We start from the raw sequence: 12,560 nt of genomic DNA on the forward strand, positions 1-12,560 counted from the left end.
AAAAAAAAAAAAAAAAAAAAAAAAAAAATGCAGAAATACAGCCTGGCACGAAACTACTCAGGAATGACATCATAAATGAGCAGAACTGGGATGGAGAACTTCTGATCTTTACATTTGTGGCCCATGCATCAAAGAGAAATCAAGCTTTGCTGGTCTTACCTTATCTCCTTTTGGTCCATAAGGTCCCAGAAGGCCTGGGGAACCCCTTTCTCCTTTCAATCCCGATAAACCAGTAGAGCCAGTGAATCCTTGAGGACCTGATGGGCCTTGAATTCCAATTGGTCCAGGTCGCCCCTAAGGTGGACAGAAGGAGTGCAATTAGTCAATAGAGGACTTAGCATTAATACTTCTCATTTTCCCACATACAAAGAGCACTGTCATCACTTCACCGAGTAATTTTGGCTAAGAGATCTGTGAGGCACGCCAAAGTTCCAGACACGGATCAGAAAAGGCTATTTTAGGGGCTGCTAAGCTTATTTGGATAGAACACATTTTATAAGCACATTTAATAAGATTCATGTGCACCAAGATCCTTCAACTTTGTACTTCTTAGGAAATTAGTTATTCAGGCTGGATAATATTGTCCTCTTCCTAGTTAATGCCAGGCCATCTATCAGATTGTCAAAATAGTGAAAGAACAGAACGCTGGAGAGCATCATGACATTTTATAACTCACATCCAAATGGCCAACCATGTGCTTGCAGTGAAACCCAGAAATTGCTGTACCTAGAGAACATTGCCCCAGGGGGCCAGAGTGGGCCCAGAAACCTACAAGCTGACAAACCTGCAAGAGCTCATCTTTGTTGGCAGATCCCAGGACTCCATCACTGCACCTAGTAGCAGACATTCATAGGGAAAACACACATACACATGCACATATACACACATGAATTGCTTATTTGTTCTTTCTTCCTATCCCTCTCTCCTCTCCTCTCCAATCTGTAAAGCGTTGAATGTGTAAAATACAAGAAGCCTGAGAATATCTATTAAGTATCAATTATGACAGCAAGAGGGAACAGCCTGAGGATTTTAAATGTCCTGCTTATAAAATGTCTGTAACAATTAAGTCTGAGAGTACAGGCTGACATTTTAAAGTGGACTCAGACTGAGCATTAACCCCAGTGGGTACAACATACGCAGGCTGGTCTATCATTTAGAACAAATCCCAGTAGGAACTGAATTTTCTTGGCAGAAGAATGAAAACCATTAGTAATATGCATTACCTCTCAGAGAACACAACACCGTATCAGGTAGAAAGTCCATTTTCATAAATGCTTCCCATCTCTACCTCTTGGCCCCTTTACTGACTGTCCGTAATTTCCTACAAATCTGTGAAAAACTTTGAAAAGAAGCCCATTAAGCACGCCCTTTACTGTTCACCTTCAAGGTTTACTTTTTTAAAGGCTGAAAATGGGACGGATGCCTTATGCTGTGGCTACAGTTAAGTACTGGAGATGCAAGTGGCCACCAGCTGTGACGATCCTTTGGAGTATAATTTCAAGTGTCAATCAGGCCCACGAAGACCTACGACCCTTGCAAGGAAGTAAAAGACGCTCTGTCCAAGGAAATGCAGTTCTCTTGGGCACCACCTACCACTCAACCTTTCCCAATATCCAACATGTGGCCTACAAAAAATGATAGGTTGCAAACTGTTTAACAGGCTTCATTCTGGGAATGATGGGGTGGAGGAAACTTTCACTTTTTAGGTTCCTACCTCCCATCGTTGGAACTTTGTTTACAGTGGATCTGTTATTTATTATTATTGGGATTTTCACAAAATCAATAAATATGTGTGTATATGTGTATATGTGTGTATAATACATATTAATAATATAAAAAGAAAAAGAGCAGTACTTAAAAAATAGTGCTGGGGTGCTGTTGACAATGAGTAGGAGGTCAAAAGTGTGGGCCTACATTAATGATAGACTGGATAAAGAAAATGTGGCACATATATACCATGGCATACTATGCAGCTGTAAGAAAAATGAGTTCACGTCCTTTACAGGGACATGGATGAAGCTGGAAACGATCATTCTCAGAAAACTAACACAGGAACAGAAAACCAAACACTGCATGTTCTCACTCACAAGTGGGAGTTGAACAATGAGAACACATTGACACAGGGAGGGGAACATCACACACTGGGACCTGTTGGGGGGTGACAGGCAAGGGGAGGGATGGCACTGGGAGAAATACCTAATGTAGATGACGGGTTGATGGGTGCAAGAAACCACCATGGCACATGTATACCTATGTAACAAACCTGCACGTTCTGCACATGTATCCCAGAACTTAAAGCATAATTTAAAAAATAAAAAAAGAAAATGTGGGCTTAGGTTTTAAGACTAATGCATACAAAGTCACAGCAAACAGTACAAATCTGGAACAGAGCCTAAGTGCTGCGGGAACACAAAAAAAGAGTTGGCAATGGAGGGTTTGTGGAATGCTCACATTTTGCCCATGGCTGGGGGAAGTCATGGGCTGCATTGGAAAGGTTGATTGGAAAGGTTCCCGCTGAAGTGGGCCTGGAAAGCACCGCAGAAAAGTTGAAGACTTGATGTGGCAGGACACAGGGAACCCTCAGAGGTTTGGGAACAGGGAGAGTTGGGAGAAGAGCGGTCTTTCCTGGCTGAAAGTCATCAAGGAGCATTCAGGAGAACATGTGTATGTCAGAATGAGGCCATGGCTGCCTGCCTGAGGCTGGGACAAGAGAGGCAGATAAGAACCAGCTGTTGAGGAGGACGGAACTGCTTGATAGGAGAATGGAGGGCAGGATGGGCTTGCAGAGGCCACGTTATTACTAGCAGAGAGGATCCAGTCAGGGCACTGAATGCTTGACCCAAATCCAAGCCCTGCCAAAAGTTTTCCCACATCAAGGGAAGGAAGGGAAATCACTGAACAGCTACTGAGAGAGTAGGTTGTGATGCGGCCCAGTCCCATCCTGCTCACACCATTAGAGAAGAGTCCCAGCAGCATCCAACATAGGCACAGGGACTGGCACCCTCTACCTCTGGTCCCTTACCTTTGCAAGCACATGGTAAGCAAGGGTAAGCAAGGAGACTTAGGAGGTAGGCAACTCGAGGGCTAGACTTAACTGGAACTCCAATTCCATGCAGAAAAGGCAGGGTCCCACAGCCTGCTTCTTTACTCCTGGCTTGGTGGGCATGCAGAATTTCTTGACACCTGTGTTCCGCCCAGAGAGCTGAAAGGAACTCTCCTAAAGAACTCACATATATTTTTAAAATTCTAATTCTTTTCCAAATGGGAGTTTGAAAAGGCACCACCAGAGGAACGTGCACTTCTGAACTGGCCCCAGGTTCCGGCTTGGGTTGGTGGGCGTGCCAGCAGCCCAGCTTGAAACCTCTCACATTGAATCAAGGGCCAGAAGCAGGGCCTGTGGGAAGTTTCTAGGTTTCTGCTCGTCCACAACTGTTTCCTCAGCATGGTGTGAGGCCCTTATGGAGCCTGCAGTCATAGGATATGAGACAAAAAGCCTTCCCATCCATGGATGTCCTGTCATACAGTGGCACAGAACACCGGGAACAAATGAAAGTGACTGAGAAAAAAAAGAGGGAGACCCATTTCTTCTGCGGGTTGTTTTGTCATCCAGATACGCTTACTTTGTGCTTATAGCTGTATGATCTTTTTTCCTCATCTCTAATGCACAGGATTTCTGCCTCATTACCCATACAGCTAAAGCTTAATATTAACTAAATCAACGGTGAATTCCTTTCCTTTCCCATCCGACACTATAAGCGACATTTTTCATAATGGCCAGCAGAGGTCAGTGTGAGAACATAGAGACTACAGATAAGCAGGTGGGTGGGTGGGCCTCTCCCTCTACAGAGAAAAAGAAATCAAACCAGCGTCAGAGAAGTCACAGAATGTTCGAGCAGGAAAGGCCCTTAGAGACCATTCAATCCAGGCTTTATTTTATACATGGGGCGGGTGGGGGGAAAAAGGCCGAGAGAAGAGGAAGGACTTGTTTAGGTCACATAGCTAGTAGGAACGGCATGGAACTAAACAGACCGCCTGCTGCCAGTACGTGGCTATTTCCGTTTGCCAGTGGCAGATGTCTTAGGGGGTCCTTGAGGCTGCCCCTCCACTACCCTGGGTCCGCCCCTGGGACTGTCCCCATCAGTAGGCTGCAGCAGCCAGATGCTCACACATTATTTCTTTCTTGCTAACCCTGGTCATTTCACAGAACCAATCTGACACACCATCACTGTTTGGACAGCTAGCAGAATTTCAATGGGCTTGGACTAATGCCTTGCCCTGATACATGTCATTTATTTTGGCAAACAGACCCAGACAGGGCAGAAGGAACTCCTCCAAGTCTTTCCAATGAGCTCTCCTGCTTCCATCTGCTCAGGATTTTAAATATGCACATCGGGTCTAATTCTCAAGGGAATGAGTTGGGACTTGTGCTTAAGGCCAGGAACTGCAGGTCTGCAACCACAGCCCAGGCTGGCTGCCTCCTGCCAACCACAGTGAGTTGGGATCAGTGTGCAGTTTAAGGTGACCTCTGATTAGACCCAGATAACTAGGGTAAAAGACTCAGAAATGGGGCTGCCTATAAAATAGTAGACATATGTAGAAATATCATCGATGAATCTTAAAAGCATATGCCTCACACTAGATAGGACAGTGAAACTGGTAAAGGAGGCTGACTTTTCATAAGTTAGTCCCTTTCTGCCTTTTTATACCTCCCTTAAGGTTCCAGTGTTCTTCTCCCATAAAATTAACATTTTTTCCTGAGGAAGAATCTGAAATTCATTCCCACTGAGGCGTTAATGACTGACAACTTAGAGCTTTGCTTTTCCCAGGGGGATTTGTAAAGCAAAGCATTAAGCTAGGGGATGCAAATGGTATTTATGAAGCAGGGAAGGGAGAAGGGTGTGCACAAGCCTTCCTAAGGATCCAGTTGTATTGTAGAAGGTGGTGCGGTGCTGTTAGGTACACTTTACGTGAAGTCTCCTTACTGCCAATTAACAGTTATATGACCTTGGGCAAGGGACATTACCATCTTGAGTATCAAGGGCTGAAGTGTAATAATAGCTCTTACCTAGGATTATTGTCAGCATTTAAATGAGTTAATACATATAAAACACCTGGCAGATAGAATGAAAGCATCAGTTCCCTTTTTCCTTTAGGCATCATTTATGGCAAAACGGAGAGTTTATAGGATTGGGCACTCAATGCTCCTTCCCTTAAGTTTCAGTTGGTGATGCACAGACATCATTGAGCAACCCTCTTTGGGGGCAGAGATGTGTGCTTGGGAATAGATGAGCATGTATGCCAGCATCCCACATCAGTGAGAGCATTTCTCCTTTTACATAGCACTGGTGTCCTGGTTCTCCTGGGCACTTGGCTTCTCAGTGTTTATTTTTCCTCCTAAAGGGTCTTAATCTACATACTGATGATTCCCAAATCTGAACCTCTAGCCCATATTTCTCTTCTGAGTGTGCCAGATCCTTATAGTCAATGACTTATAAGAGATCTATTCAAATAGATATTCCAACTCAAACCCAACATGCCCCAAACTAAATCACATTGGCTTCTCCTCAACCCCATTCTCCAAACCAGCTCCCTTTTTCTGAGTTAATGGAGTTAACTCAGTAAATCGCACCATTCATAAAGTTGATCATGCCAGAAACTCAGGGTTCCTCCATGACCCTTCCATTCCCTCACCTCCCACATCCGATCCATTAGCAAGTACTGTGAATTCTACATGCAAAATCTAACTCAGACCTGTTCATTGATCTCTAGCCCCATGGTCTTAGTTCAAGTCTTTCTCATCTCTCGCCTGGAGTGTTGCCACAGCCTGCCAAATTGCCTGTGACCTCCAATCTTGCATTACTCTCTCCGAACCTCTTATCCCAGGGCCTTTTTATGTGCTTTTGTATATGGCTCTGCTCTCCTGGCTACCTCTTCTATATCTTTTGGCTCTAACCAAGATATCAGCTTCTCCAGGGAGTTTTCTATGATTACCCCCACCCAACGGTGTGGGCTAGATTGCCTGTTTATGTGTCTATACCTCCCAACAGACTGAACTCCTTGAGGACAGGGCTTATGTCTTACTCTTTACTGAATCACCTGTGCTCAGCACTATGCATGGTACTCAGTGGTCATCAGTAAACGTTTGCTGAGTGGAGAAATGATTGAATGGACTATACACACTGAGAAGCCAGTGGCCCAGGTACATCAGTATCTTGTTTGGAAGTCTACATAGTGTTGAGGAAAAATGTCAAACTCTGTAAAATATTTGAAGAGATTTATTCTGAGCCAAATATGAGTGACTAATGGCCCATGAAACAGCCCTTGGGAGATCCTGAGAACATGTGGCCGGTGGTCAGGCCACAGCTTGGTTTGTACATTTTAGGGAGACATGAGATATCAATCAACACATGTAAGATGTACATTGGTTCAGTCTGGAAGGCTGGGACAACTGGAAGCCTGGAGCAAGGTGGGGGGCTTTCAAGTCATAGGTAGAATCAAAGATTTTCTGATTAGCAATTTGTTGAAAGAGTTATTATCAATAGAAGAGAATGTCTGGGTTATAATAAGGGGTTGTGGAAACCAAGGATATATCATAATAGATGAAGCCACCAGGTAGCAGGCTTCGGAGAGAATAGATGGTAAATATTTCTTATCAGACGTCAAGAGTCTGTTCTATCAGTAACTCCAAAAGGGAGGAGAGTATAATGAGGCATGTCTGGTTCCCTGTTCCCATCATGGGCTGAACTAGTTTTCCAGGTTAGCTTTGGAAAGTCCCTGGCCAAGAGGACGGATCCATTCAGATGGTTGTGGGGGCCTTAGAATTTTAACTTTAATTTATAATAGTTGCAATAGAGTGCAATCAGGAAACATGTGATCACAGAATCACCAACAAGAGAGCTGCATAAGACTCAGGAATTGATCCAGTTCAGGATGGAGAAGTTGAAGGGCAGAAAGAGAAAGGGACTTAACCCAAGTACATACAACATCAACTGTAGACTTTTAAAACAATACCTTTTAGAGCCTTTGAAAACAGAAATGGTCTAAATCTAATGTAGTTTCTGGCATTCTTTGTTCTCTGAGATCTCTCAGTGAAATGACTTTGATTCTCATCCTGAATGGAATTTATCCATTTAACAATGATTTATTCACAGATTTACTCTGTGCCAGGCATACGGGTTAAGATGGCAGGTAAGACATAGTTTCTGCATTCATGAAACTTACAGTTATGTTATCCCTTGAAAGCAGATGACACATGACCCATCACCAACCTAATTAAACACTTTTCATCTCATGCTGAGTTTTGTGCTTGGCAAGTATGAATATACATGTAGGGGGTGAGAAGGCAATACATAAAAGAAACACACTGCATTGCCCATGCCCTCAAGCAACATTTAAGCTTGTTGGGGGACATAAGGCCATATCACAAAAAGTATTGGAGATAAGGTCATTGTATTAAAGGAAAGAGATTTAATTGATTCACAGTTCAGCATTGCTGGAGAGGCCTCAGGAAACTTATAATCATGGCAGAAGGGGAAGCAAACATGTCCTTCTTCACATGGTGGCAGCAAAGAGAGGTACAGAGTGAAGGTGGGGGAAGCCCCTTATAAAGCCATCAGATCTCATGAGAACTTACTCATCATCAAGAAAACAGCATGGAGGTAACCGCCACCATAATTCAATTACCTCCCATTGGGTCCCTCCCACGACACGTGGGGATTATGGGAACTACAGTTCAAGATGAGATTTGGGTGGGAATACAGCTAAACCACACCAGTCATATGCAATGCATTTTAAAAAATTATACGGTATATATCACAAATCCAAGAGGAATTAAGAGATGTGTGAGTTGACAAGGGAGCAGAGGAGCAAAGAAAGACCCAACAAACTGTTAGTGAATACATTCTAAATATGAAGAACAACATGTTCATGGGAATCAGCGAATTCTGTAAGCGAGGGCCAGTCAGAATCCTGGGTCTGGCTGGAGCAGAGGTGAGATCACAGAAAATCAGTAGGAAAGGGCAATAGAGGATAACCTACAAAAATTTATAGATGCTGAGGTGCTTAATCTGGTACATTAGCATGTTTTGTTTTAAACTTTAGTTTGGCTTCCAGTTTTGTTCAGAATTTAGTGAAGTGACATGATGTGCTAGCTAAATGTACAGGGTTCAGAGTTCAAAAGTCTAGGATTCAGATTCCCTCTTCACCACTGTAAGACTTTGGGACAAATGGCATCTTCAAATTTCCTCAGCTGTCAAGTGAGGATAATATCAGTGTCTATTTCATAGGGTAATTATGAAGCTTAAATAAGAAAATTCAAGTAGATCATTATTTTCGCTCCTTAGCATGCATCAGACTTACCCAGAGGTGATTAAAACACAGATTGCTGGGCTCCAGCTCCAGAGTTTCAGATTCAGTAGTTCTGGCTGGGTCTAAAAATTTGCATTTCTAACAAGTTCTCAGGTGGTGCTGACTCTACAGGATCAAAGACTACACTTGGAGAATCCCTGTTGTAAATCATTTAGCATTGCACCTCGCATATATTAAATGTGCAATAGAAGTTATTTGTTGTTATTGATGTACCATTATTTAGCAAATGATTATGGCTTGTGCAGGTTTGGAGTTCACAATCTTTGAAAGGCCCTCAGCTTTCCTTTATCACTATGGCTTAGGGTACCTCTCCTTCCTCATTATGACACACCACAAGAGGAAAGGAGTGGATGGGGTAACAAGACTGGAGACAGGGAACCCCATAAGGGGGCTATGACCTCCTGAAGAGAAATAATGGTGACCTGGACTAGGTTCATGGCAGTGGAGACAGGGAAAAGGCAGATTTGAGAGATATTTCAGAGGCTAAAAACTATAAGGACTTAGTGCCATATTGGAACTGACGAGTAAAACAGAGGAAAGTGCAAATGATGACTCCAGTGTTTCTTGATTGGGCAACTGAGTGGATCTCTTTGATGACATGAGAGAACTTAGAGGAAGAAGAGTCTTGGGCGGAAGATGAGGAATTCACCTTTGGACAGGTGGAATTTAAGATGCCTGGGCGAACATCTAGGGAGATGTTTAGCACATTTTTCCCACAAAACAGGAAGATTTGAGGAAACAGAGTGAGGTTTGTTCACCACTATATCCCGGGAGATGCAGTATTTGGTGTGCAGTAGACACACAAAACATAATTGTGGGGAATATACATCATTATGAAATGAATGAAAATAGAGAATTAGATATGCACTTGGGAATCTTTGAGAAGGCCACTTCCAAGTCTCATTTGCTAGGTGCAAAATGGAATTAAAAGAATGTCACTATCCTAAAATACTCCTTGTGGCCTTTTGAGAAGGGGGAGCAGAGATCCTTGACCTCCAGCCTAGGAACAAGGTGGCTTGATTTTTACAATTTGTCCTTACTTTACAACTGAAATTCTCATTTCAGCTAGTGGGTGGGGGAAATGCAAGAACTTAACAAACTTTACCTCAGTAGCTAGGGATCCTTCTCCTAGCAATGAAATGTGGTAAGAAAGATACTAATAATAACACCCCCATAAGCAGAATACTTAAATTTCACAGCAGTTTTCTTTTCACCATTCCTTTGGATTATCACAATACATCTGCAAGGCAGGCGAAGGGCACCAAGCTGCAAAGCAGTTACCAACAGGGCTGGCTAACGTCACACAGCTGCTCAGTGGAAGCGTTACATCAGAGCCTCCCAGTCAACTGTGTGCTCTCTCTGTTGAAACAAACGAAGATGAGTATCCATAAAGCCATACACTTCACTCTCCTAGTAACAGCACTAATGAACTAGCATTGCCTGCAGAAGTAATAAAAAAGAAAGAATGCTGGTGGTGAAGAATGTGTCTAGCATATGGCAGGTAAAGAATCATATCATGCAGATATACAGACCTATTTTGTGGCCCAAGAAGCTTTGGATCAGCTTGATAATGTTAACATCATCTACAATTCGCCAACAAGAGCAGTGACCCTTTCCATCTACATGCATACATACATACATGCATACATACATAATACATACATACATACATAGTGATCGATGTCTTGCAAAGACAATTTTCAGGTCTGCCACAGCTAATAAATAGTATCAGAGTCTCCCCCTCAACACTCAAATGGAATCACATTTCTTTTCTAGTTCTTCAGCTATAATCAGTGTTTGAAGCAGCCAGCCCAGGCACGAAGACATGCATCTACACGTTTTGTTTTCAAAGATACATCCACCCATTCCACTGGTTATTGTCAGCATGTTGAAATTTTTAAGAAGACATATCCCAGACTGATAAAGTTAACTCTTGCTAGGCAAGACTTTGCATCCATTTCTTCTACCTGTTTACTCACATTTCTCTTCTAAAACATAATAATAACTTTCTTTTACCAAGAGTTTATAAAGTGCTATTCCTTAAATTCACCTCCTTTAATCTTTTAACAGCCCCAACAGGTGGGTATGAATCTCATTTTACAGATGAAGAAACTCCAATGCAGAGAGATTAAGGAACTTGCCTGAGATCACACAGCAAGCAACTGGTGAAGCCAATTTGCTGATACCAAAGGCTTTGTTTCTTCCACCAAGCTACACTGTCTCTGCATTGAATGATGCTCTGAACGCAGAGACACAAACCCATGAACAGGAGCAGTAAGAGCTACACTGCGGAGAAAATATTGTTATTTTCATTGATACCAAAGCAATTTATCTCAATTTACCCACACTTTTCATTGGAATAAGTACTCTTTAATAGAAATGTACTGATATAATTAACAAATTAAGAAATAAGATGCACTTCAAGGAATGGCTCTCCCTAGAACTTAAAAGATGGGGGATTTCTTCTGGTTCCACAATTAAAGTGGCCTTCTTACCTGGTCAGTGGGTAATGGTTAGTTTATCTAGGCTCTGGTGGACAAATTCTGATGTGCTATGAGTCTCCAATGCTAGCATATTAGTTTAGTGGCAGAAGGAATATAGGCACAGTATGCTAACTTGATGGTCATTACGCTGAGCAGAAATTGGAGAAGTAGGCTTTAGACATGTCATATTTTCCCTTATCCCTGGGAAATGTAATTATTAAAATAGGATGAAGTGGAGCTGCTAGATAGAGGCAAATAAATTCATGGGAGAATCTTCAGGTGTCCCTTTCCTCCATAACACATTCACAAAACTATTATCAGGAACCATACCAAACTTCCCTTTTGTGATATTTAATGGGAATTGCAAGAATAAAAAATCACATAAAACTGTAAATATGATCAACAGTTGGACATAAAAATAAAAACAGAACAACTAAACACCTTTGTAACTATTATAAATTGTTGAATGAGCCCCATATCCCTTGGAATGGGCATTCAGTCTATACAAAGAGCCCCAGCGTGTACCGAGTTTCCAGACTGCGTGAGTAAATAAATACAACTCCACTTGGGATGAATTTAACCTGAAACTAATATACCTGTTGGAAAGACATGAAATACTTAATTTGAGAATGATTTTGATTTGAAAGTTTTCTAGCAAACTTGAATTGATGTCACCTTTGCCTCTTAAAAAAGTCTCCTGTTTGAAGCAGAAGTATAAGAGTTAGATTAAATTCCCTGCTCCAATCTTCTAGCTGTATGATATTGAAAAAGTTAATTAATCTCTAGGCCTTTGTTTTCTCATCAGCAAAATGAAGTTATTACTTGCTCTACCCATTTCCTAGGTTGCTTTGAGCGTCAGTGGAGACAATGTATGTGAAAATGAGCTATAGTTTCATTCCACTGACAAAACTTTGCTTTTGGAGAAAAAGCTCGATTAACCAAACTCCAATTGTCCAACAAACAAACTAACAAACAAACCTCATTTGCTGGACTCATGAGGCAGTAAACTCCTAAGGAAGTGCTTTCAGTAGAAAAAAGATTGAATAAAAAGAGGAGCAGAATTTAAAGCTGTGAAAGGTGGGAGCAAATTGACTGTCTCACACAGGAGTCTCATTACAGTTTCAAAATGATTAGATCTACATTATTACAAATGTATGGTTTATTTAAAATACAAGGTTTAATTACAATCTGGAGCCAACCTTTTCTTTTAGTTTTCTAGCAAAACACAGATATGGTTTTATAATAAAATCAAAGCGAAACAGGACTTGCCAGAAATTCACTTCAGAGCAATTTTTGCTGTAGTGTATCTATTCCATTAGACAAGGGGATACTTTTGGCATTTTTCTCTGACACAATATATTGCCCATCATTGTATGCTACACAACCTTTGGTCCAATACTGAGCTGGTGTGAGCTGATTGCTTCTGGATCAATGTTGTCTTCCCTGATTCTCTGGTGAAAAGCCATCAAATTTTGGGAGTGAGAGGTAACTGGGAGCAACCAACTACTAATCCTTAAATAGAAGGAGTAAAAAAAAAGGGTAGGATCAAAGAAATTCTGTCAGGACCTCCTTGTCAGAGAACTCAGGGAGCTCTGAGATGGAAGGGCAAGGAAGAGAGGGAAGCAGTTTACTTACACAGTTTTGATGCTGTTCCCATGCAAACTTACATTCCTGTATTCATTTAGAACCAGAGGAGCATTAATATGCACA

At 41.9% G+C, this 12,560-nt stretch overlaps 1 protein-coding gene across 1 annotated transcript in view; it reads right to left on the minus strand.

Annotated features, from left to right (window-relative positions):
• Nucleotides 1-12,560, minus strand: part of COL4A6 (collagen type IV alpha 6 chain) — a gene marked incomplete at its 3' end in the record, with an annotated part of 301,135 nt that overhangs the window by 64,318 nt on the left and 224,257 nt on the right. The window contains exon 4 of the mRNA XM_017863099.1: nt 160-294. Within this exon, the coding sequence (XP_017718588.1) occupies nt 160-294 (135 nt within the window). The remainder of the gene's footprint in view (nt 1-159; nt 295-12,560) is intronic.

This window comes from Rhinopithecus bieti, unplaced genomic scaffold (genome assembly GCF_001698545.2).
Source record: "Rhinopithecus bieti isolate Rb0 unplaced genomic scaffold, ASM169854v2 scaffold_68554, whole genome shotgun sequence".
In the NCBI taxonomy this organism is placed as follows: Eukaryota; Metazoa; Chordata; class Mammalia; order Primates; family Cercopithecidae; genus Rhinopithecus; species Rhinopithecus bieti.